Source organism: Littorina saxatilis, linkage group LG6, assembly GCF_037325665.1.
Source record: "Littorina saxatilis isolate snail1 linkage group LG6, US_GU_Lsax_2.0, whole genome shotgun sequence".
NCBI lineage: Eukaryota > Metazoa > Mollusca > Gastropoda > Littorinimorpha > Littorinidae > Littorina > Littorina saxatilis.
In genome coordinates, this window is record NC_090250.1 from 29,566,259 (window position 1) to 29,593,447 (window position 27,189).

General features: G+C 43.6%; 1 protein-coding gene across 2 annotated transcripts in view; it reads left to right on the forward strand.

Annotated features, from left to right (window-relative positions):
• The window catches only part of LOC138968961 (teneurin-m-like), a 118,254-nt gene that overhangs the window by 20,889 nt on the left and 70,176 nt on the right, over positions 1 to 27,189 (forward strand). For both annotated transcript variants that reach the window (XM_070341643.1, XM_070341645.1), the window contains exon 3: positions 8,294 to 8,502. In XM_070341643.1, the coding sequence (XP_070197744.1) occupies positions 8,294 to 8,502 (209 nt within the window). The remainder of the gene's footprint in view (positions 1 to 8,293; positions 8,503 to 27,189) is intronic.

Consider the following 27,189-nt stretch of genomic DNA (forward strand, 5'->3'; position numbering starts at 1 on the left):
AAGAGAGAATCTCCACAAAAACGGATCCAGTCTAGTACCCCCCAAAAGAGAAGTCGAAGAAACAGAAGATGATGACCAGTTCCAATCAGAAGTAGAAGACACTCGCTTTGGGATGCAGATGAAGATGCCCAGCAAGACTGGCCTTTATACACAAACCCCAGGGCCGCCAAGACGATTGTTTGCTCACGGTTCAGCGAAGATGTCAAATTCGTACGGAGCTTCGTGGCTGAAAAGCGAGGGGGATCCTCGGTAAATATAACACCTACTGGCTGCCGCCGACTCTGCGAGTTCGATATCATGTTGGCCAGATCCATCATTTCCTTCTCTTGGAAGAAATGAGGGAGAGAGAGGGTTGGGTGAACAGAGAAAGGCTGGATGAGACTGAAGGGTGGGGACGGGAAGGGGCAGGAGGAAGTCGTAGGAAGATAGACTGAGAGGAGGACATGGAAGAATAAGAGCCAAGAAACGGATGTGAAGAGATAGAGAGAATGGGGGAGGGGAGGGGAAGAGGATTTAAGGAGGAAGAGCAGAGGGACGTATAGAGGATGGAGGGAGTGGGGGAGGCAGATGAAGTTGAAAGAGTGGAGAAGTCATAAGGAAGAATGAAAGACGTAAAGAGAGGAAGAGAACATGTGTGTGTCTGAGTGTGTAGCCTAGGTGTACGTGCAAGGGAGAAAATCGACCCCCAGCTCCACCCCTTCACCAGCTCCTCCCTCCACCTCCAAAAGAAAAGTTGATAAACAAACTCACCAAGAAGTGATCGCCACTAAAACACCAGGATTTTGTAGGATTAAATACTTGAGCGAAGTGGCCGACCGGAGCACGACTCTCGAAGCGAAGGAGATTTCTCTACAAGCCTCTACCACTTATCTGACAGACTGGCTTTGGAAGGACTTAGTATCGTATACTTGAAACTGTCTGGTCACCATCAGCCATGGCCACACTCGTCCGACAAAAATGCTTCCGTGTCTGAGTGCTGTCCGAGAGAGGAAACTTTTATAGGGCGAGGACGAACGCCAAGAGGAAAGTCTGAAAACCGCCCAGTATTAGTTGTAGTATCGAGACAGAAATGGTCTGTATGACGTAAAGCAAAAGCTGATGGGAGAGAAATGCGAAGAAGGGGAGAAACTGGTCAGCGAAAGTTTGTGTTGGGGGGATAATTGGGGATGTGCCGATTACAGCGAACAAGATCAATGGTTTAAAAGTGGTAGTTTACTCACATGTTAAAGTAAATACATCTCAAATTTCGTACAACTGCCATTATTTGTTTCTGTTGGTTCGAGGTTTCTGTGTCTTTCAACGTTCGCAGCCTGACTTTTAGATTTTGACCAATTGAATAAGTGATATTTTTAAAGTTGAAAATCAAGGTTAAAAACCAAGAACCAAAGCAAAATGGAAAGGTCTGGGTTTGGGAGACGCCAAAAACAAAACTGATTAAAAAAAAGTAAGCAAACAAAAAAAAATCATAATTAAATCTCATTGGGCAGGACTCTGACACAAGTACGACCTCACACAAACAAAAACAGTAGACTTCGCATGCGGCTCTGCAATTCTGATCGAAACGACCATCGCAACTCTTTGTCGCCGATCGTGACTCTAAAGAAACAAACACTCTCGGCTCAGCTCATCTCCTCCGAGGCGACCGCAGAGCGACCGGAGAAAATTGGCCTCCCCTCGCCCCGAGACCAGAACTGTCGCTGGGCACAGAGATACTCGGCCGATGATGTAGATGCTGGTATATTAAGGGGGTAAGGAGAAGCGGGGGAAAGTAAACACATCGCACACTCCGTCGATTCCTGTAATTCGAGCAAGGAAATTGTATCGAGAAATCGGGCGGAAGCGGTTGTCGCCGGGCTGGCGCATGCGCACGGTTGAAGTCTGGGCTACTCCACTGTGTTTGCCAGTGTTTTTAATTGAAACGAGACTGTTTGGTACAGATAAGCACAAAACGAATACATTTTAAGATGATAGTCAGTGTGGGAAACAATAACAAAAAGAAAACATAATCTATTGAAGTTAAGGAATTCAAACATGTATTTTGATGCCGATATGAGCACACTTATAAGTATTTCATTTGTTTGTCTTTCGTGTGTGTTTGTGACTTGAGGCGAGGAAGCTTTGAGTGTATACTGCTAGTTTTGTGAATGTATTTTTAAACTTATGCTGTCTTGTGTTGTTTTTAAATCAATGTTGTTGATCAGTTTGTATACATGATGCGTGTGTTGGTGTAAATGGCTGGATTGACATGTTTCTTAACCGCAATGTCATCACAAATTCCCAACCTTGGGCAATTAAAGATTCTGTATTCTGTATTCTGTATTTGTTGTGCTCCTTGTAATGATTGCATCATGTATTAGCCTTATCATTTCCGGAATAAACTATTGTCTAAACCAAACAAAATAAATGTGGACTGTGTAAGGGTTATGCAATAAAAAATTAGCTTGTGTGTAAGTCTGCATTTAGAAACGGAGCGCTCTGGCTTGCCGGTTCAGGAGATGCAAGGCCGCAGGTTGGTTTTTTTGTGCAGTATACCAGAATATTCGAAATAGACTACTATTGCACAAAAGTATTCATGGTCCGTTTGTCAAGTTATTTTCAACCTTAATGATGTTAGGCGTTTGACACGTGGAATCCGTAATTTGCCACAAAAATCGCAGCATTACGTTAAAATACATACTTCAAGCCATCTATGATTTAAATCAATTAGGAAAAGCAGAAATACAAATCGCAACAGTTCTTCCTCAACACCACCCTACTACCGCTCATGCTTCAGTTTCCTCCTGCTTTGCTAAATCGGGCGGAAATAGGAAGTTGTGGGACTGGCGCATGCGCAAGATGAGAGTAATCATTTTTTGACGGAACGTTTGAAGAAGACGCATGGTCGCGGCCCGTGGCAGTTTAATATTTCACAACGTGTTGCTCTCTACCAGCTCTGTAAATCTTCATCAATTTCGCTTTATGGAAATGATGCGCGGGAGAGGTCGGCTAACCCCTCTTCCCACACCGAGTGTGAGCCAATGCAACACGCACCCTCCACCCTCATTCTTTTGCAACTTTCCTCTCTCTCCATCCTGCACTCACAGCCAGTCTTGCCCCCCCACCCTCTCTTGTAATATGTACTGGTTTGTCGAAGTTTATGTATATTTTGTTTGTTTGTTTATTTGTGTTTTCGTGGGTGGGTTTTTTTTCTCACACACACTCCTCCCCCTTTTTTTCCCCCCGAACCTTCCGTTCGAGTGTGCATGAATAAAATACTGTCCTTGATTTTGGATAAACTGGCGTTGCTGAGGCAACACATATTGTTGTTGCTTGTTTTCTTTTATGTTAGCTTACATTGTTTGTTTGTTACTTTTTTTTGTTGGTCGGTTGCATATTTCACTTCCCTTCCATCATCGTTGACCGGATATTATACAAATGTACATTTGATAACAAGGTTTCTCCCACAAACCTCTAACTTGTATCTCCCTCGTCCCTTCCCCAATCCCAACACACACACACACACACACACACACACACACACACACCCGCCTTCACACCTCTGCTCTATGATTTTACAGTCGCACGCCAGATGTGCTAAACACTAAAGTTTTTACCAACTTTGACACTTTGGCTTTGACGTGTCAAACGTATTCTTTTATTTTTCAACCATCAACAAAATGCGTCTGGGTGTCTGGATACTTTCAAAGCTTACGCTCAGGCAGAAGAAAATATGAGTAAAGAAAAAAATTGAACTGTCGCTGAAAAATCCGTCTATCCTCAAACCGTATTATTCCAAAAGGGTGATTAATTCGTCTGACGCAAAGTGAAAACTGTTTTGCGGGTGACTTAAAGCTATTATACGTCTGTCACATTTGTTGCATAGTTTATATTCATCTGTCTTGAAGTGGAGACATTTTATTTCACTGAGGTGTCATTAAAAGGGTGCTTTAAAGGCACAGTAAGCCTCCCGTAAACCATCACAGAGCTCCCCGAGCGTCCACATACAGTACAAGCATACTTCCATTTGAACGCTCACCGAACGGGAACATCCTGGCTGCTTTCTGTCGAGCGTGAGAAATTTTCAAAGAATTTATTTTCGTGGACTTGGCCTGCTACAACAATGGCGCCTCGTTTTGGTGCTGGACGGCTGTTATGATACCGGAAATCACGCCCGGGCAGTAAGCCTCCCGTAAACCATCACAGATACTGTCAGGCTTTTACACACAGTACAAACACGCTTCCATTTGAACACTCACCGAACGGGAACATCCTAGGTGCCCTACGTAAAGAGCGAGCAATTTTCAAAGAAATAATTTTTCGGATTGTCTCCATCTCAATCGGACCCATCCTGAACTCAGGTCAAAAATGAGTTACTTCCCTTCAACTGGCGATAGCCGTGGAGCGATGATTATCAGAATGATTCGGACCGTGGTGCGTTTTGGCGCTAGACCTAACTTTTAAAATCTAAATAATAAATTCTCAGCTTGTTACACAAACATTCTTAAATAATAAAAGAACTCTTTTTTCATCAAGACAAGATCAGTACAATTCAAAGTTTTGAAAGTTTGAAAAGCCCGAAAGCAGGGTCACGCAAGGTCGTGATTTTCATAGCAGACGACGGTTTATAGGCAGTCAAAAGCCATCGCTAGAGTTCTTATGAATCACATTCGTTTTTTTCGTGAAAAGTCAGAGGTACATAACGTGCTATTGCAGATAAGCTCACAGCGAGCCCCATTCAAATTACAAACTGACGACTGCATTGTGAAAAAGGGAAACTGGATCACACGGGTTCGCGATGGCTCAGGGGTAAGATAAACCACGCAAAAATAAATTCTTTGAAAATTGCTCGCTCTTTACGTAGGGCACCTAGGATGTTCCCGTTTGGTGAGCGTTCAAATGGAAGGGTGTTTGTACTGTGTGTAAAAGCCTGACAGTATCTGTGATGGTTTACGGGAGGCGTACTGTGCCTTTAATAGAGAAGGGTTTAATGTTTGTGTGAATTGTCAGTTATAAAAGACTTCCATCAATAGTAGATATATTGTGTATCTTTCGTGCCTCCTTTCTCACGGTGGCCTGTTGGTCTGCGAGCCCCTCCCCCCTCCCCCACGCTTAATTCTAAGTAAGGGATTCCGTGGCTGCTTTAGTTGTAATTTATTAATGTGGGGGTGGGGGGGGTTGGAGGTACGGGGCCACTTATATTCATAGTGTCACAGACACCGTTGCAATTCCCTGTACTTTAATGTCATTTGTTTGCTCACGATTTACCGAAGACGTCAGATATGCACGTCTGCATTGTTTTTTGTTGTTAGTTTTTGCGTGTTTGTTTGTTTGTATTTGTTTGTTCGTATCTTCCATTAGACCCTCTTTCTGGTGCTTTTCCTTTACAAATGTCCATTGGTGAGTCATTTATTGCTTTAGAAATATGGGTGACCTCCCTTGGGCGCAATAACTTCCATAAGCTAGCCATAGCCCCCCGCGGGTTAGGGGAGTCCCATATTGGTTGGGACGAGAAAGAATTTACCCGATGCTCCCCAGCATGTCGTAAGAGGCGACTAACGGATTCTGTTTCTCCTTTTACCCTTGTTAAGTGTTTCTTGTATAGAATATAGTCAATGTTTGTAAAGATTTTAGTCAAGCAGTATGTAAGAAATGTTAAGTCCTTTGTACTGGAAACTTGCATTCTCCCAGTATTGTACTACGTTGCAAGCCCCTGGAGCAAAGTGGCTCTATCCCATCTCCCCCCTTACCTCCGTCGCGATATAACCTTGAATGGTTGAAAACGACGTTAAACACCAAATAAAGAAAGAAATAAAGAAAGCTAGCCATAAATGTGATGCAGTGCCCCCTTCTCTATATTTTTCTCATTTTAATGTTTCAGTTTTTGTGTGGGATGTGTCAGTTAAATCTCGTGTCCAAGCCGCTCCGACCCTTACTCGCCATTGTTTCTGCCGCCCGCCCCCTCTCACTCTCTCCGCATCTCTCTCTCTCTCTCTCTCTCTCTCTCTCTCTCTCTCTCTCTCTCTCTGTCTCTCTTCTCTCTCTCTCTCTCTCTCTCTCTCTCTCTCTCTCTCTCTCTCTCTCTCTCTCTCTCTCTCTCTCTCTCTCTCTCTCTCTCTCTCTCTCTCTCTCTCTCTCTCTTTCACCAATTCTTTCCCCTTCCCTAATCTAAGCGATCAGCAGAATGAAATCCCGGGTAATGCTTTGAGGGGCAGGTTGGGCCATTTACTAATTCTCCCCTCGGGTCTACTTGTTGTCGCTGGCCCCGGCTCTACTTCAGCTTTTAATGGACATAAAAACTTCAGGGTGGGCACACAATTTTCAAATATGCTTTTGCAATTCGCCGCGTACGTCGTAATAAATCCCTAGGGTTCGCCGGATCTATTGGCTGCCCCTTATTTTTCAGAATCTGTTTTCTTTCGCCGATTCTGTTATGTTATATGAAGTCTTTTATCGCGCGCGTATCTCCAGACTCGGACTCAAGGCGCAGGGATCTATTTATGCCGTGTGAGATGGAATTTTTTACACAATACATCACGCATTCACATAGACCAGCAGATCGCAGCCATTTCGGCGCATATCCTACTTTTCACGGCCTATTATTCCAAGTCACACGGGTATTTTGGTGGACATTTATTTTTATCTATGCCAATACAATTTTGCCAGGAAAGACCCTTTTGTCAATCGTGGGATCTTTAACGTGCACACCCCAATGTAGTGTACACGAAGGGACCTCGGTTTTTCGTCTCATCCGAAAGACTAGCACTTGAACCCACCTAGGTTAGGAAAGGGGGGAGAAAATTGCTAACGCCCTGACCCAGGGTCGAACTCGCAACCTCTCGCTTCCGAGCGCAAGTGCGTTACCACTCGGCCACCCAGTCCTTCTGTGTCTGAGACCAAATCAACCCGCTGCCGGTACAGCGAAACCCCCACCCCACCCCCTTTCAAGACAACCCGTTTTAAGACTTCTACCTTTGTTAGACCTCAGTATTTCAGATGTTCGTTTTAGACAATCAGTAAGTTTGCCGCCAAGGAGGGACCTACTAGTTGACAAATTTCGGAGGCGGTGAATGATTTTTACTAAGAAAAAATTTAATAGATCCACAAGAAAATTCCACAACACATAAATAGGGAAATGCTAGGTGAAAAAAAGCTATTCTGAGAGCCTCTCTCTCTCTGTCTCTGTCTCTGTCTCTGTCTCTGTCTCTCTCTGTCTCTCTCTCTCTCTCTCTCTCTCTCTCTCTCTCTCTCTCTCTCTCTCTCTCTCTCTCTCTCTCTCTCTCTTGTAACTTTCTTCGACGTTCACAACAACAACAAAACACACACACACACACACCCACACGCACGCGCGCACACACACACACACACACACACACACACACACACACACACACACACACACACACACAAACGACAGAGATTTGTAGAGCACACACAAAAATATACAAAACGTTTCATGGACTTCAGCGGAGGCTTACTCTTTTCTTCTTCGCAACTTTCATCCAAGTTTAGAAGCTGCTAAGGAGAGATAAGACACTAGCGAAAAAAAAATCTTTTTTTCTCTACCCCTCCGCCTTTCTGGCTTTTCTCTTGCGATGGCACAAATTAAACACGTTTTCAGGAAATTTTGTTTCGCTCTCCACTGACAGCTTTTGGAGAGTTGGAAAATGGCGATTAACTTTTTTCTCTCAAAAAGACAGAAGAAAAATTCTCTGCTGTAAATTTTTAAAGCTTTTGCGTGACAAGCTGCCCCTAAAAATGATAGCCCGTTGAATTTGTTTTTGTTTTTGTTGTGCAAAAGACGTTATTTGAGCGGGTATAAAAGACAGAAAAAGGGAGTTGTAGAAACGGAGATTGGTTGACCAAGTCGATAGGGCACGATCCAAGATTGTTGTTGAACCAAGAATTTTCTCGCGCTTTGCGCACGAGATCTGGAATGTATTCTGTTGTTTGAGCGGATTCCATGGCAGGTGCCTTTACAAAAAAAGGAGTTTTGAGTTTGTTTGTTTGTTTGATTGTTTTTTATGTTTGTTTGTGTGTGTGCGTGTGCGTGTGAAATGTACAGAGGCCATGGAAACAAAACCGAAAAATGTAGGAGTAAAACAATTCTTGACTGCAGCCTTTTCTTTGGATTTCTGAGAAAGCAGGGTCTGAATTTGGGGGTTCTTGAAGGGGGGGGTATTTAAGGGGGCTTTCACGGTAACTGTCACGTGAGTGAGTTACCTGTCTTTCATTAGTTTCGGTTTGAACCGAACGCCAAATAAACACTTTGTGTGAAACCTCATTTGATTCCCGTGTCTCTTCTTTGTGATTTCAGACAAGGTTCGAACTACCCGCAGTTCGGTGTGCCCACCATGCCCCCGGGGTCCTACCCGCCCTCCAACGACTACACCTACTACTCCAAGTTCAGCACGGCCAGCCACCGCATGAAGAAGCAGCTCAGCCAGCGATGCACGTGGAAGTGCACGGCGCTCCTACTGCTCATCATGTGTGTCGCGCTGCTCGCCTGCACCGTTTACTTCGCTGGTGAGTGTACATTTTGACTTGTTCGTGTTGAACAAGATAACAATAAAAATGTATTCACCGAAAACACGAACAATAAAAAATACGAATAAGGACCGGTTTCGACGGATGTCTTCATCAGCTAAAATACTATTTGCTTCTTGGACTTAAAATACTTTGTTATTGGTTTAAACATAAGTTTATTTTAACAAAGGTTACAATCATGACATGTATACAAAGTTCACAGAAACAGCAACAAGCTAGAAGCTTATAGTGGTGTTCCTGCATGACAGTACAACTTAAGGCGGTAACGGGTGAAAAATTTGTCTCAATAAACCAAATCTATTAATAACGTAATGAACGTTGCATAATGATGATAAAGAAAGACAGTAAAGGAAGGAAGGAGGGAAAGAAGATGAATAAAAGAAGAGGGATGGGTAGGAGATGTGCAGAAGTTAAAGTTGCTGTCCGGCTTGTAGAGCATTTATTCTGATTTACCCAAAGCGGCCTGAACTTTGTTATTGACTTTTTTTTCTTCTTTCTCTTTCTGTCGTTTCTCCTTTTTATATTGAGTCAAGTTTTGATTTTTTAGTATCTAAGCTGATGAAAACAGCCGTCGAAACCGGCCCTTATTCATATTTTTATTGTTGGTGTTTTTGGTGAGTACATTTTCATTGTGATCTTGTGCTTGTTCTTCTTCTCACCTGCAGTCTCTTGTTTCTATTCTTCGTTTGTTTTTTTTGTTTTTTTTTTTTGCTTAACGCCCAGCCGACCACGAAGGGCCATATCAGGGCGGTGCTGCTTTGACATTTAACGTGCGCCACGCACACGACAGAAGTCGCCGCACAGGCTTCGTGTCTCACCCAGTCACATTATTCTGACACCGGACCAACCAGTCCTAGCACTAACCCCATAATGCCAGACGCCAGGCGGAGCAGCCACTAGATTGCCAATTATAAAGTCTTAGGTATGACCCGGCCGGGGTTCGAACCCACGACCTCCCGCTCACTGGGTGGACGCCTTACCACTAGGCCACCGTGTTGCGGTTCTATTCTTCGTGTTGTGTTTGGAAAATGGTCGTCACTTGATGGTGATGGTTGATTTTGTTGTTGGTGGTTGGTGTTGGTGCTGATGATGAAAGGGGGTCCCGGTAGATCAGGTGGTAGAGCACTGGACTTGCGATCCCTGGGTTAGGAGTTCGAATCCGGGAAGGGATGGACACGGGTCAACTTTGTGTGCAGACTCCGAGACGGTACCCATGTCCTACCCCATGTTCTTGTCTAGTCCAACCATTGCCAATCGAATGATGATCTGAACATTAAAATCAGTTTTTAAAAAAATAACATTTTTTCACGGTAAAGTAAACACTTCCGTCGCTCTCCTGGCCTCCCCCAACACACACACGCACATTTCTCCCTGTTCACACATGCCTGCCTTTAGCCTGGCTTTCAACTCGTCAAGATGTCTGCGTTCGTCCCGAACAACATCTCACTTTGTCGATACACTGTCAATAAATCGAAGACAGTTGCGACGGGCAAAGCTGTTTAAAACGCTGATTCAGCCGCCTTTAACTTCCGCTCTAAACTGCGCCTGCCCAGCATCCCACAGTGCAACGGGGGCTGCGCAATGGCGTGTTTGCGCACTCATCTGCACACTTCCGCCCGTGAGGGCGGTGACAAAAGAGGGCGCTGATGTCGGTCTAAAGGGAGATAAGAGGATTGAAGAGCAGACAACTCCCGTGTAGTCGTGATTGCGTTTGAAACTCACCTCTTCGCCTACTGCTATCGATTTTTTCATCTTTATTTGGAGGAAGGGATGTGATTTTGGAAGGGGGCTTAGCAGAGACAACGGGCATGTTGTGATTATGTGAGCGATATAATGTGAAGAGGAAGAAAGTTACGTTTGGCGAGGAATGGACGTGGATAGACGTGGTAGGACAATGCAGACAGGTAGACAGGCTGATTAGATAGACAAACAAAGAGAGAGAGAGAGAGAGAGAGAGAGAGAGAGAGAAAGTGGCAGTGACAAAAAATACAGATGTGGGTGTCAAATGCGTCAAAGGCTTTCGATGGGTCGGTTTTGAGCTTTAATTAACTCTTCCAACAAGATACGTGTTTTGATCAAGACTCAAAGACTCAAGACTCAAAGATCAGAAAACAATACAAAACTACTTGCATTAAATAGAACGAGTCTTCACTCGATGTGTAATAACCATCACGCAAACTCTTACTCCTCTAATTATATTTTAGCGTCTTAATGCTGGGATGTTTTTTTTAATTTTATTTAGTGTAGTTTCCAGGATTAATTTCGTTCACTTCTTGATAGGGCAAATAATAGCTCTTTGCACCTATTTCTTTTTGTATTTTACTCGTACTGTGGTCACTGACTGCGAAATTGACGGACAGCTAGACTAGTTTTACCTTGAATGCTAACGTTGTCGAGGACATTCATCTGGAACCAACACTGTAAAGATGATGACCTCTTTCCGTCGCCGTTTTAGGGTGTTGCAAAGTACAAGGCAACCCAACCGTAAACTACAGAGACATGTTTGTAATCTTCAGGCCGAGAGTATTAAGGAGGTATCTGGTAAAGACTATGAAATTTCTGAGCCGTAAATCCTAGGAACCTAAATCGTAGAAGCACGTCGCGATCGTCTCCAGGAGTCGACGGAACGTGAGTGACGAGGCAGCTCCTCACAGTAAATTTCGCAGATAACATTTGGAATAGCTGATATACAGTGGGAGGTATCTAATAAAACGAAATGTATCAAGATGGAGTTTTACAGTCGATGTCGTAATTTTAGAAAACATGTTTAAAGAAAATGTGTGCATGCTTCGGATGAGATAGAGGAGGAGGTAAAAAAAAAAAGAAAAAAAAAGAGGAAAGCTTGTTGTAGCAACTTCAAAAACCGTAGGTATTGCCAACACAATTCCTGTTGACAAGAAAGAACAGATGTCATCTGTTAAAACTTCACTTGACCAGTTGCCCAATTCACGTGAGAAGATTTCCTTCGAATCTCTGATGCAATAGAATTAAAGTCCAACATCGGATCTTATGCGAGCTATACGCGATGTGACCTTCTCCTGTAACAAGCTTCTTTGTGCTCGGTTGAAACGTGGGGCTTTAATATGTATTATATTCGGTTGTCAGATTCGAAGGCAACCTCCAGCAGAACATTTTAACAATAACAATCAAATCGTCCAACGGATTCATGTCAGACGTGGGATGTTAGATACAGCAACGGACACGAATGCTAACCTCTAACCATGGAGTTATACACAGCTACGTGTATAACTCATTGCTCATAACTAACCCAAACTGTCCCTTTCCTCACCTTGAAGACCCAATACCTGTCTGTGCTGGGAGCGATGGCGCGAGAAATCGACCGTCCATCTATCTGCCATTGATCCTGTGTCTGGGCTTAGGCGTTACTCGGCGGTTAGCTCCCTTTATGGCTCTCCAGCACGCGTCGCTGCTTCAACTGCCGACAGTGAGAAGAAGCTAAAAAAGAAAATAGTGGGGAAAAGTGTGGATGGAAGAGGGAGAGGTGTGGGCTGATGGAAGGAGGGAGAGAAGAGAATGAGAAAGGCAAGAGGAAGAGGAAGAGGAAGTGTGTGTGTGATACAAAACCGCCACATGTTTTAATCGAGAATTTTTCAAGTGAACTTAAAATATGAAAAATAAAAAACATACTTCAGGCAAATACTGAAACGGCAATGTGGGGGTGAAAGTGCTATACGGAGGACATGCTTAGTCCAGCCAATCTTCAGAACTGAGAAGGTTTCAGTTGAAAGCATAATTTCGAAGGCCACATCTGCGTTAGCATCTAGGCGGGAGACGATGAATTTTGGTCCAAGTCCAAAGGTCAGACTTGTAAAGAAGCATCGTTTCGCGTCAAGGTTTGGGTAGCTATAGAATCTGGCTTTATCCAAGCACAGAAACTTCAAAGTGGCGTCTATGTGAACTATAAACCACGGTTGTCTGCAATAAAATATCCCTACCCCAAAAGCGCGGCGCTCCAGGAATACTGCCTCCCCCCCCCCCCCCCCCCCCCCCCCCCCCCCCCCCCCCCCCCGCATATCCGCGCTTCACATCACGCACCCCCACCCCCTCCCCCTGTTTTTATTTTATTTTATTTTTTACAATTTATTAAAACTTCCAAGGTCTGGCGTCTCACTGGATACGGCTGTTGCTGAGTCGTGATGTTTACGCGTCACGGGCGACGAACAATGAGCCTCACTGTGGCTGCTCTTTGTTGGCAGGATGGCTCAGATGGAAAAAAATGATAATCGTCCGACTGAGGTTTTTATCGCCATCACGTCAAAAAGTTCTGAGCGGGAGGGGGTGTTGAGATGCGTATGCTCTCTTGATTTGACAGGAGAATCTGATTTGATTTGCTTGCGTGGGCAAGTTTTGGGGCTCCTGCACGGGCACACGCACTTGCCAACATGAACTATAGAACTATTACAAGAGCCGGTGTTTCACTATACGAACACACACGCCCGCACGCACGCACGCACACACATACACACACACACACACACACACACACACACACACACACACACACACACACACACACACACCTGTGCATACACGGACACACGCACGCACACACACAGAGATGCGCAGATATGCGCACACACACGCATATACACATTCACACATACGAAAGCTTACACTCACACACACACGCACACACACACACACACACACACACACACACACACACACACACACACACACACACACACACACACACACACACACACACTTTGACACGACAGCGTTAAATTACTTCAAAACTTGTTCAGATAAAGTCAACACAAGCCATCATATCTGATTGTCTTTTCCGCTCAGATGGAAACAGCCATTAGAAGCAACAGTACTTTTTTCGATAGCAAACGAGATAATTTATTCCACTAGATTCGGGCACAAAGACAGAAAGCAGCTACCATGCTTCAGCGAATTTGTGACGCGACAATTGCAAAATGTGGTCCTCTGAGCCAGCGTCGTTTTGTTTATTCGTCGATAGCAATCTTTGCCGTTTGATTAAAAAAAGAAAACCCCGATGGTTTGTTCACATCAATTATTGCCTTTTGTAATCGCCAAATAACACAACTTGAAAGCCATTTGTTTGACAATGAATTGTGATTTTGTTCTGAGGAAGTCTAAGCCAGGTTTTGATGGAAATGTCACTGCCTGTGTGTGTGTCTGTGTCTGTCTGTCTGTCTGTCTGTCTGTCTGTCTGGGTGTGCGTGTGTGTGTGTCTAAGTGAACAAAAGTACATTGGTTGAAAAATGTCAACATACACTAATATATTTCCAGCGTTGCAATTTTCCTGTCTCCCTCCTCCTGTTCATGGTATCTCGTTTTGCTTTTGCTATTGCAATTGCTGTCTGGTAATAGTTTACAAATGCAAATTATCTCTCTCCTCCCTCCTCACAGAACATAGAGAGAGAGGGGGGAGAGAGAGGGGGGGGGAGAGAGAGAGAGAGAGAGAGAGAGAGAGAGAGAGAGAGAGAGAGAGAGAGAGAGAGATTGTTTCTGACGGTCAGCAGTCAAAAACAAATTTGAACGGGAAGATAATAAGATCCATTATTATAGGAGAAGATCAATATTAAAAATAAAATTAAACAGAGTAGAAGAAACTGTTCATAGCTTTTACTGAAAAATGAAAGAATGAAAAGAAGGTTTCACCAGAAAGATCAGAACTAATTAATATGACCTATGGTGGGTAGAGAATTAAAGGTCATAGCCTTGAGGCTGTTCCATCAGCTGGTCATCCCCCTTTTCATGTTGTTGCTTTTCCACTTTGCCACTGTTTCGTTTGACCCCGCCCCTGGGAAATGGGGTAGAATGCCGAATTTACACCTGCAGGTCTGGCGATGTGGTTAATGCTCTCTCGCTCTCTCTCTCTCTCTCTCTCTCTCTCTCTCTCTCTATCTCTGTCTCTCCCTCTCTCTCTCTCTCTCTCTCTCTCTCTCTCTCTCTCTCTCTCTCTCTCTCTCTCTCTCTCTCTCTCTCTCTCTCTCTCTCTCTCTCTGAACCCAGGATTGATTTGTTCAGAACTAGTCAAGCCTTCTCTGGCTCTATGGTGTGGAACTCCATTCTGTCTGTAATAAGATCATTAACCTCACTAAAGAGTTTTAAACAAGCTCTGCATAATTATTATATGTCTACCTAGATGGCAACTAGTCTTAACATGTGCAAGTAGCTGTCAACAATTGGCAAAGCTTTATGAATTACAAAAATATGTTCTTTATTACATGTATTATGTGGAATTTATGTTGCGATTTTCCATCATCATCATCAACATCATTATCATCATCAAATCATCATCATCATCTTCATCATCATCATTTACACCATATAATCATTGTAAGCATTAGTGTAAACGTTGGTATTGTGTGAAATTTACCGTCGATCACTTTACATGTGTAACCTCAATTAACATGTTGCATGTTTCGCTTTTGATTTGTATGTTGCTTACTTTGTCATTTTGTTGTTTGTGTTTATTTGCTTGTTTGCTTACTTGTCGATTGTTTGCTGGGTCGTTCGTTTAATTTGTTTATTTGTCATGTTGCTTTACTTGTTTATCATTTATTAGACATTTGTATTAGAAGTAAGGACCGGTTGTAAGAAAAGGCGTCGCCTTAAACCTCTATCCTTGAAAAATAAAGTTCCATCATCATCTAGAGCTCTCTGTCTTCTCGCTCTCTCTCTCTCTTCTCTCCATTTCCTCGCTCTTGCTCTCTCTCTCGCTCTCTCTCTCGCTCTCTCTCTCTTCTCTCCATTTCCTCGCTCTTGCTCTCTCTCTCTTCTCTCGCTCTCTCGCGCGCTCTCTCTCTCGCTCTCTCTCTCTCTCTCTCTCAACCCCCTCCCCCCCCACCTGATCTCTCACCTGGACAGGGCATGTTCCACCACGTGGTAGCATACGCTTCGTACTGAGGGCCGGTCCTGTGGGGCTGTTTATTGTGGCAGATGGTACACGGATTGTCAGGGACCAAACCACCTTTGTTTTTCCTGGCACAGGTCTTCTTGCGGCCATGGTACCCGTTTATTGCACCCTTCGGAAACTCTTTGCGCACTTAGGGTTGTGATTGATGGTCAAGGATCTCCCCCTCCCTTTCATCTTTCTCTCAGACCCCCCCCCCCCCCCCTTCATTTTCATTATCAGAAGCTCGAACACACTAACGAATAAGTATGCACATACGCACACACAGATACGCCCGACGAATAAGCATATACACATGCGCACACGTACACATGCGCGACCTAAGCAGGACTTCAGTAATAAAGAAAAAAAGCCAGAAAAATAATCTGAAAAAACAAAAACAAAAACGTAGCTGAATTTATTAGGAGCGAGAGATGGAGGCATACCGAGTCAAAGAAAAAAACACCAGAGAAAGTTTGAGAAAGAGAGAGAGAGAGATTCAGATTCAGATTCAGTATCAAAACTTTATTACGAAGGAATGAAGGTTCTAGGCAATGCCTAATCTTCCCACCTGTCCCTTTTAGAGAGAGAGAGAATTTTTCTCGTCTCCGCTTCCTAAAGTACAGCAGCAGAGATCATGGACGTAGAGAAAGCAGACAGATAGGTGAGTAATGTGCTTAGTGGGGTTTACTGTTATGCTTGGCATACCTACGATACTTGTCGCGAGAGGCCATTAGCCATGTTAGTATACTGCTGGCTTTCCATGCATTAGCCTGTCGGGTTCCAGTATTGAGGCCAACGAGGGCTGTACTTTTGTTGTTGCTTTTTCTTTGCGGTTTACCTAAGAGTTCAACACAGATCCAGGTGTTCTGCTGTTCATCCATTTTTCGAAGACGAGATATTAGAGGGTTAGAGCTTAGATGCAGCGTTATGTAAATGGATTCAGGTGTGAATAGGCGCAAGAGTTGTTGAAGATTTCTCGAACAGTTGGACAGGGATGTGGGGAGAAAAGTTAACACAGTTGGGCTCACCATCTCAGATGTGGAAAGGCGTTAACATGGCGTTGACATGGCGTTAACATGGCGTTAACATGGCGTATGACCATCCCTCCACTTGGTCACAAACACAAATAAACAGCCTGTAATTATGCTCTCTGTGTGAAATTTAAAATTCCGTGAAAGCCACTAGTGTGATTAAACAAAAGTTCAACTCACCACAGCAAGTTTGTTTGTTTGTTTGTTTGCTTAACGCCCAGTCCACCACGATGGGTGATATTAGGGCGGTGCTGCTTTGACATTTAACGTGCGCCACACACAAGACAGAAGTCGCAGCACAGGCTTCATGTCTCACCCAGTCACATTATTCTGACACCGGACCAACCAGTCCTAGCACTAACCCCATAATGCCAGACGCCAGGCGGAGCAGCCACTAGATTGCCAATTTTAAAGTCTTAGGTATGACCCGGTGTAACACGAAATTTTTACTCCACGAAAAATTTACTCCGGAGTAAATATTTCGTACGAAATTCTTACTCCGAGTACACTTTTCGTACGAGAAAATAACTCCCCAAGGCACGAAAAAATTACTCCCTCCACGAAATTTTTACTCCCCATTTTTTTTTACTTCCAGTAAAAATCTCGTACGCAAAAATGAGATGCGGGCGAAGGGATAATGCCAATAAGTGATCTCGCGCAAACGAATGTCGCGCTACCCTCCTTCCACCCCTTCCACCACCAAGACTAACAGGGGACAAGGGAGTAAAAATTTCGTACACCTGGCATGGAAAGTTGAATTGCTCGTGTTAGGGTGAAGTAATTTCTTCGTTATTTATTCGTCAGGGGAGTAACATTTGTGTACGAAATGTTTACTCGGAACTCACCTGTCTTGGGGAGTAATTTTCTCGTGCAATGGGGGAGTGCTTTTTGACTCACATGCGAAGCAAAAGTGAGTCTATGTACTCACCCGAGTCGTCCGTCCGTCCGTCCGGACGTCCGTCCGGAAAACTTTAACGTTGGATATTTCTTGGACACTATTCAGTCTATCAGTACCAAATTTGGCAAGATGGTGTATGATGACAAGGCCCCAAAAAACATACATAGCATCTTGACCTTGCTTCAAGGTCAAGGTCGCAGGGGCCATAAATGTTGCCTAAAAAACAGCTATTTTTCACATTTTTCCCATTTTCTCTGAAGTTTTTGAGATTGAATACCTCACCTATATATGATATATAGGGCAAAGTAAGCCCCATCTTTTGATACCAGTTTGGTTTACCTTGCTTCAAGGTCAAGGTCACAGGAGCTCTTCAAAGTTGGATTGTATACATATTTTGAAGTGACCTTGACCCTGAACTATGGAAGATAACTGTTTCAAATTTAAAAATTATGTGGGGCACATGTTATGCTTTCATCATGAGACACATTTGGTCACATATGATCAAGGTCAAGGTCACTTTGACCCTTATGAAATGTGACCAAAATAAGGTAGTGAACCACTAAAAGTGACCATATCTCATGGTAGAAAGAGCCAATAAGCACCATTGTACTTCCTATGTCTTGAATTAACAGCTTTGTGTTGCATGACCTTGGATGACCTTGACCTTGGGTCAAGGTCACATGTATTTTGGTAGGAAAAATGTGTAAAGCAGTTCTTAGTGTATGATGTCATTGCTAGGTCAAGGTCAAGCATGTGAGTCGTATGGGCTTTGCCCTTCTTGTTTCGTAAAGGGAGTAACTTTTTCGTACGAAATGTTTACTCCGGAGTAAAAATATCGTGGGAGTAATTTTCTCGTGTTACACCGGCCGGGGTTCGAACCCACGACCTCCCGCTCACTGGGCGGACGCCTTACCACTAGGCCACCGTGTTGCGGTTACCACAGCAAGTAGTCAGGGAGTTGATTTATGGTGTGTGACCAAGCGGATAGATCGTTTTATCCCATGTACAATCCTAGCCAAATCTGAGATGGCGAGCCGAAATGTTTACATGAGGAGGAGTGTTCTTTTAAGTGTGTGGGTTTTTTTCTGTTGGGGACGGGGTCTGATCTCTTTGTTGACGTCAGTCACTGATCTTTTGGCGACCTCTGTGTCCGAATTGATCTACTTCACTGGTCAGAAAGGTGTCCAACAGGATCCGGTCTGACCCACTTTTTCCTCTTTAGGGTTGCTGCCACAGAGATTGCTAGATATATCTTATTACCGCGCGGTGTGGCTAAAAGCGGAACGGAGGATCAGTTTTATGCGATTGTCTTCTCTGAGGGCAAACAGTTCGAACAAATTATGTCTCAGTGTAAGACATTAGGGGGGTGAAATTGATGACTGAAGGTGTATGTGTTGGTGTTGGTTTGACCTTTTAAATCTGGAGGCTATAAGACAGGAACCATTCAAACTGTGGTATTTACTGAATCCCACTGTCTTTTGCCCTTTTCTTCTTTATTTCAAGCAACACGCTGCCATCACGCCAATAAAGTATCAGTTGTAAAATACAGACTCTTCTCCCAATTATTTTTCAATGTACACATGAATCTTGTTAATCTTGTTGTGAGGCTTGAGGTTGTACCTATTCAATCTGTCTTCCCGTTGAAAGAAAACGCAATGCTTAGTTTTGCCATGAGAATGCTTGTCAAAACTGCCTCCCTAAAAAATGTTTTTGAGTTTGTCTGTCTGTCTGTATGTCGATCTGTCTTCGTTCGTGTGGCAAGTATAACAGCTGTACTGTCAGTTCCATTGTCAGTTAATATATAGATTCAAAAAGAACAAACAGCAGATTCTCCTTGCTTTATGTGGATGTCAAAAAAATACCAGAAAAAGGCTCAATGATCACTCCCCTTCGCATCATTCCACAGAGAAATGGCACAGCCTTTGTTTTCCCCTGACATTTGTCAAGTTTTTACCTGCAGAAAAAGCAGACGATCTCTCCTCTGGGTTCTGCTTTTACCTGAGCACCATACCTGAGTTTAATGATGTAAAGGTAAAACCGCGTGTTCGTTGTGTTTAATGACTCTGCCTGTTAGCGAGACAGGGGCGAGATAAACAGACTCTGGGGGAAAGCTTTGTGTTTATGCCTGACGAGCTTTGGGGGTCGCCTGTTTGGGAGTTTGTTGTATGGAAGCAGCGTCTAACGATGCGTTTCGCTTCTCGTTTGGTTCGGAGGATAGGATGTTGGCTGAAAAAAATGTTGAAAAAAAATGTGGGTTTTGCAGTTAGTTTGTCTTCGTTTCCGGTCCACTGTTTATCTCGGTGTGTGTGTGTGTGTGTGTGTGTGTGTGTGTGTGTGTGTCTGCCAGTCTGTCTGTCTGTCTGTCTGTCTGTCTGTCTGTCTGTCTGTCTGCTTATGTTTCCGTCTCCGTATTTGTTGGCTTGTTATTAGCTCCGTGTCTGTCTCTTTCCCTGTTTCTCTCCCATGTGTGTGTATGTGTCGGTGGGTGGGTGGGGGGAGTATGGGGTCTGTGTCTGTTTCCCTGTTTCTCTCCCATGTGTGTGTATGTGTCGGTGGGTGGGTGGGGGGAGTATGGGGTCTGTGTCTGTCTCTTTCCATGTTTCTCTCCCATGTGTGTGTATGTGTCGGTGGGTGGGTGGGGGGAGTATGGGGTCTGTGTCTGTTTCCCTGTTTCTCTCCCATGTGTGTGTATGTGTCGGTGGGTGGGTGGGGGGAGTATGGGGTCTGTGTCTGTCTCTTTCCATGTTTCTCTCCCATGTGTGTGTATGTGTCGGTGGGTGGGTGGGGGGAGTATGGGGTCTGTGTCTGTTTCCCTGTTTCTCTCCCATGTGTGTGTATGTGTCGGTGGGTGGGTGGGGGGAGTATGGGGTCTGTGTCTGTCTCTTTCTATGTTTCTCTCCCATGTGTGTGTATGTGTCGGTGGGTGGGTGGGGGGAGTACGGGGTCTGTGTCTGTTTCCCTGTTTCTCTCCCATGTGTGTGTATGTGTCGGTGGGTGGGTGGGGGGAGTACGGGGTCTGTGTCTGTATCCCTGTTTCTCTCCCATGTGTGTGTATGTGTCGGTGGGTGGGTGGGGGGAGTATGGGGTCTGTGTCTGTCTCTTTCCATGTTTCTCTCCCATGTGTGTGTATGTGTCGGTGGGTGGGTGGGGGGGAGTACGGGGTCTGTGTCTGTATCCCTGTTTCTCTCCCATGTGTGTGTATGTGTCGGTGGGTGGGTGGGGGGAGTATGGGGTCTGTGTCTGTTTCCCTGTTTCTCTCCCATGTGTGTGTATGTGTCGGTGGGTGGGTGGGGGGAGTATGGGTGTTTCCCTGTCTATTTGCTTGTTGTCTCCTATGTGAGTGCGGGGATGGGTGGGGGTATCTCTGTCCGTCTGTCTGTCTGTCTGTGAGCAAACTGTGCGTGTTCAGCTCAGAGAATGTGATGAAGAGATAGAAACTTTCAGATAGTTGACTGTGTTAGCGGGGAGTTTTTATGGTTAATGTTGATTTTAGCTTACTGTGTGCCCCAATGATTTTTAACTGATAACCTTGTCTTTAGGGGAACACTAAAGATACCGAGATCTGCCGGGAAAAGTCCTCACTGTCACTCAAACTCTGAAATAAGCTGCTGTCTGGGTTAATCACTTTCGCTGCCTTCTGCCCTGGACCGCCGATGACTCAGGGGATAGAAGTATTAGGCTTGATATGTTCAGTTCCGAGTGCGATGGATCGTGTAGATACAGTGAAACCCCCATATTAAGGAACTCTCCCCCTCCCCCCTCCCCCTCCCCCCGTCCCGCAACCCACCTCCATCTATGACCTCAGTTTTATTCGATTTTCTGTTCATACGGTCTGTACATTACCCACTCCCCCACTCCCCCTATAAGATGCACCTACCCACCCACCCATCCCTCTTTATAAAGACGGAATTTTTCTTCGTAGGGGGTTCTCCTTACAGAAATGTGCCCTCTTCGGTCTGCCTTCTACTACCCCCCCCCCCCCCCAGCCCATTTAAGAGTTTGTCGTGTTGCATGCCATTCAGAAAGTGACTTTGCCAAGAAGTCAGACGAACGTGTCAGATAACTTGAGCATGATGTTGATTATTTTAGCTGTCAGATCGACAAGCATGTCGATAGTGAAAAAACCTCTTGGCAGCTTTGAAGCATCTGAAGATTGAAGGGGAAAAAAAGAAAAGCCAAAAGTGAACTTACATCGCTTTATGGGAGTGTGAGAACTTGACTGCTCTCTTGACATTCTGTGATAAGTTAATTCCCAGTGAATCATCCCTGCCTGCCCCTGCTGTTGCTTCGTCTTCCTCTACACAAACTTCAACTTGCCTGTCCTCTCTCTCTCTCTTTCTCTCTCTCTCTCTCTCTCTCTCTCTCTCTCTCTCTCTCTCTCTCTCTCTCTCTCTCTCTCTCTCTTTCCCGCTCCCACCCACAGACAAACATTCGAGTAGGAAACACAATCGCGGTGTTACCGCAAACAGAACAAAAAGTCAAGAAAATGTACATTCTTAGTCTAAATAACTCCCATACCGTGACCGAAATTCAAGATGACAAGAATGCTTTTTTCCCCGACGTCTTTCCAATTCTCCACGAACCCGTTCGGGATTATAAAGTGCTTTTGCTGCCTATGACACTCAGACGATGAATTCGTTCTTTTTCTTTTCTTTCTTTTCTTTCTTTTCTTTTCTTTTCTTTCTTTCTTTCTTTCTTTCTTTCTGTTTACCTTTGACTGGCGTTCGGAAAACAGTCATGGCAAAAATGAACCATGTACTGAAAAGCGCAATCGGGACACCCTTTTCGAAATAGTATTTGACTGAAATTAGAACCACCTCCGCTTATGCTTGCAAGCCCATGTTTCAACTGTCACCGTAATATTATTGTCATCTGAACAGTTGTAGTAACAGTTGAAATCGGCACAAACCCTAACAGTTGCCGCCAAATACATAAACACTAACACGCGCACTTTTCACCTCTCTCAGTCTCTGGTAAGCGTCCAGATTAAAAACTACTTCAGTCTGTCTTTATCTCTTTCCCGTCTTTTTTTCCTTCAAAATATATAACACCATTATTGCCTGCGAAAATCATAAACTTGTTGGAAGTTTTCTAAAATAGATACACACTAAAACTCCAAATCTCCGTTCTCTTTTTACATTTAGTCAAGTTTTGACTAAATGTTTTAACGTAGAGGGGGGAATCGAGACGAGGGTCGTGGTGTATGTGTGTGTGTGTGTGTCTGTCTGTCTGTGCGTGTGTGTGTGTAGAGCGATTCAGACCAAACTACTGGACCGATCGTTATGAAATTTGACATGAGAGTTTCTGGGTATGATATCCCCGAACGTTTTTTTCTTTTTTTTGGATAAATGTCTTTTATGACGTCATATCCGGCTTTTTGTAAAAGTTGAGGCGGCACTGTCACGCCCTCGATTTTCAATAAAATTGATTGAAATTTTGGTTAAGTAATCTTCGACGAAGGCCGGACTTCGGTATTACATTTCAGCATGGAGGCTTAAAAATTAATTAATGACTTTGGTCATTAAAAATCTGAAAATTGTAATTAAAATTATTTTTGTATAAAACGATCCAAATTTACGTTCATCTTATTCTTCATCATGTTCTGATTCCAAAAACATATAAATATGTTATATTCGGATTAAAAACAAGCTCTGAAAATTAAAAATATAAAAATTATGATCAAAATTAAATTTCCGAAATCGTTTTAAAAACTATTTCATCTTATTCCTTGTCGGTTCCTGATTCCAAAAACATATAGATATGATATGTTTGGATTAAAAACACGCTCAGAAAGTTAAAACGAAGAGAGCTACAGAAAAGCGTGCTATCCTTTCTCAGCGCAACCACTACCCCGCCCTTCTTGTCAATTTCACTGCCTTTGCTGTGAGCGGTGGACTGACGATGCTACGAGTATACGGTCTTGCTGCGTTGCATTGCGTTCAGTTTCATTCTGTGAGTTCGACAGCTACTTGACTAAATGTTGTATTTTCGCCTTACGCGACTTTTCCGGCTCCCTAACTCACCTCACCTACGCCTGTGACCCCGTCTGGGGTATAGGCCGCTAAGCTCCCTAACTTACCATACAAAAAAACAAGTGTTCAAAGACTTGATTCTTTGGTTATTCCTGGCTGAAAATTTCACGGTGCAATCTTTTCTTCGCATCTACACCTGTCCCGGGGTCCTGTGTTCCCAGCAGTCGTTGGCACGTGATAGCCGTCAAGTGAAAGCAGCAACTCAACACTAATTGGCTCACAAGCTGGCAAACATGTTAACCAGCTCGCCAATACACTCTTCTACCTCGTTGGCCAACACTTCTGAGGATCAGCCCTTGAAATCTATACTGTATTCTCTTAGGCTCTAAAGCAGGGTTTAGTGTAGTTTTCGGTTTTTAAGTAAGTTTGTTTATTGATTAGAAGGGAGGGTTCACGTCTCCATTGGCATTTTTCGAACAAAGAAGTCCTCCCCAGTCTTATTCAGTTTTTGGTTTGGTGTGGCACGCTTCCACAAGCAACTTGTTAATGATGTTGCCTCTTAAAAACCTCTGTCTGTCTGACTACCCGTCTGTCTATCTGCCTGTCTGTCTCTTTTTCTGTCTCTCTCTCTCTCTGTCACTCTGACTCTGTCTCTGTCTGTCTCTCTGTCTCTCTGTCTCTCTGTCTCTCTCTCTCTCTCTCTCTCTCTCTCTGTCTCCCTGTCACTCTGTCTCTGTCTCTTTGTCTCTCTCTCTCTCTCTCTCTCTCTCTCTCTCTCTCTCATTCTCTCATTTTGTTTGTCTGTGTTTGTTTGTCATGGTGTGTCTGCCTGTCTGTGCGTTCGGGTGTCTGTGCGTTCGGGTGTGTGTGTGTGTGTATGTGTGTGTGTGACAGTGCGCTCGTTCACCAGTGGCAAACGTTATCTCTTCTTTTTTTCTTCTTTTTTTTTAAACTTATTGGCCTTTGAAATTTCGTCAAAAGCTTTGCTATCTAAATTACTGGATAATGAGGTATCACAGATTTGTGTAAGTCATTTAAACACACCAACAGGAAAAACATGTGGGCTGCATCATTATCGACTTATAAAAATATTTGTTGACGACGTTTGTTAATTATTCTTGAACACTGTCAAGAAGAATTATTATCCTTTGCAATCTCAACATGGCTTCTGGAGACCACCGAACTATTCATTTGATTTTTTAAAAAGCAAAAGTTAGGGTCTCCCCGTGTTTCTTCGAGACTTTTCATGCCGAGTAAAGTTAAAGGAAACCAAAAACCATCTGTTGGGAGTATTTTTCCACGACGTATGCCACGTTGTTATGCTCAGTATTCCTTTACTGGAACGTGATAATTACGTCGCTGGCATGCAAGAGGGCATTCTTCTTTGAGCCGCATTGGCACTTTGTCTGCAAGTATGGAATGGTCTGCATTCTAGGGGACAAACGTCAGAAAGAGAAACTCGGTTATGGAGACAGACAAAGGTAATGAAAATGTATCTTGGAAATGAGAAAGTGTGTGTGTTGGGAGACAAAAGACAAAAGGAAAATGTCTTCGAGTCTCGCGTGTGCGGAGACCAAGCGTGGCATGTGAAGATTAATTCAAGGAGAAGGGAGCAGCGAGAGAAAGATGTGGTGTGTTTATTGTGTTGCGACATGATTGGTGATGTGGCGAAGATGAGCTGAAAGACAACATCATTATTGTGGACTGTTTTTGTCCTGGTCTTTTTTTTCTGAGAGTAATAGAAAGCAGGGTCCTACCCGTCTTCTCCACCTCCTTTCCTCCTCCCTTTTTCTCTCCTTCTCTTTCTCTCTCACATAATATCTCTCTCTCTCTCTCTCTCTCTCTGTCTCCCTCTCTCTCTGTCTCTGTCTCTCTCTCTCTCTCTCTCTCTCTCTCTCTCTCTCTCTCTCTCTCTCTCTCGCACACACACATATACACACACACACACACACACACACACACACACACACCAAAACTCACCACACCAGCATCACCTCAGGCTTCCTCTTACCCTTTCGTCCTTCTTTAACACTTTGATGCGTGTGGTCTTCGATGATAGCCTGGGCGCGTTCACCGTTTGATATTTTACGGCCATTCCTGCTTGCTACCCCCTGTCAGGCGAGAGTGGAGATACCTGACCACTACCATTCCAGGCACCCTGTGGTCAATTCTCAACGACCACACAACTTGTTCAAAATGTCAGGAAGAAAACGAAATTTTCTTGTGTTTTTACAGAACTTCTTTTTGTTCAGGTAGAAACAGAAACATTCATCGGTCACGTTTAACTTGACTCTGACATTTACGCTATTCTCGCTTCAAGGCCAGGACATATAGGCTACAATCATGTTCCCCAAAGTAACCAACCTGCATGTCGTTGTAGGGGGTTTCGTTCATGGATGCAGGTTACAATGTTGACCTCTGGGAACATTTGGGAAGAAAATAATCTGAACAGCGGATGGTTTCCAGGGCAAACACTGTTAAAAAGTTTGAACGCGTCGTCATGGTTTTAAACGGCTGACAGGCGCTGACAGTTGCGAGGCGTCAGGCTTTGGCTGTTATTTGGATGCCTTTCGCTTTTCAGTCAAAACTGTTGAAAGAGTTTTGGGTTAGAAGGTGTTGTATCTGGCTCAGTTTTCGGTTTACCGTCCAAGTTGTAACATAACAAGAATAAATACAGAACATCCCGTGCATGAAAAAGTCTGTTCTGTATGCAACCGGCAGCAGGATTAAATCAGTGAAACAATAATAACTAGGATAAGGTTTGATAGTAAAAAGTGGAACATTCTCGGGTTGTTTTTTTATATTTAGTCAAGTTTTGACTAAATATTTTAACATCGAGGGGGAATCGAAACGAGGGTCGTGGTGTATGTGCGTGCGTGTGTGTGTGTGTGCGTGTGTGTGTGTCTGTATGTGTGTGTAGAGCGATTCAGACTAAACTACTGGACCGATCTTTATGAAATTTGACATGAGAGTTCCTGGGTATGAAATCCCCGAACGTTTTTTTCATTTTTTTGATAAATGTCTTTGATGACGTCATATCCGGCTTTTCGTGAAAGTTGAGGCGGCACTGTCACGCCCTCATTTTTCAACCAAATTGGTTGAAATTTTGGTCAAGTAATCTTCGACGAAGCCCGGACTTCGGTATTGCATTTCAGCTTGGTGGCTTAAAAATTAATTAATGACTTTGGTCATTAAAAATCTGAAAATTGTAAAAAAAAATAACAATTTATAAAACGATCCAAATTTACGTTTATCTTATTCTCCATCATTTGCTGATTCCAAAAACATATAAATATGTTATATTCGGATTAAAAACAAGCTCTGAAAATTAAATATATAAAAATTATTATCAAAATTAAATTGTCCAAATCAATTTAAAAACACTTTCATCTTATTCCTTGTCGGTTCCTGATTCCAAAAACATATAGATATGATATGTTTGGATTAAAAACACGCTCAGAAAGTTAAAACAAAGAGAGGTACAGAAAAGCGTGCTATCCTTCTTAGCGCAACTACTACCCCGCTCTTCTTGTCAATTTCACTGCCTTTGCCATGAGCGGTGGACTGACGATGCTACGAGTATACGGTCTTGCTGAAAAATGGCATTGCGTTCAGTTTCATTCTGTGAGTTCGACAGCTACTTGACTAAATATTGTATTTTCGCCTTACGCGACTTGTTTTAGCTTGTACAGAGTAAACGATGGCAATGATAGTTTTCCAAGCCAACATGATTTTTTTGGACATTTTAATATGACACTACGATCTGCATGGAAAAGTAAAAACAATAATGAATGAATTTCACAGAAACATAAACTCTTGTCTTTTGTATACAACAGGAACAAATTCTAAGCTCTCCAATGAATAAGCAAT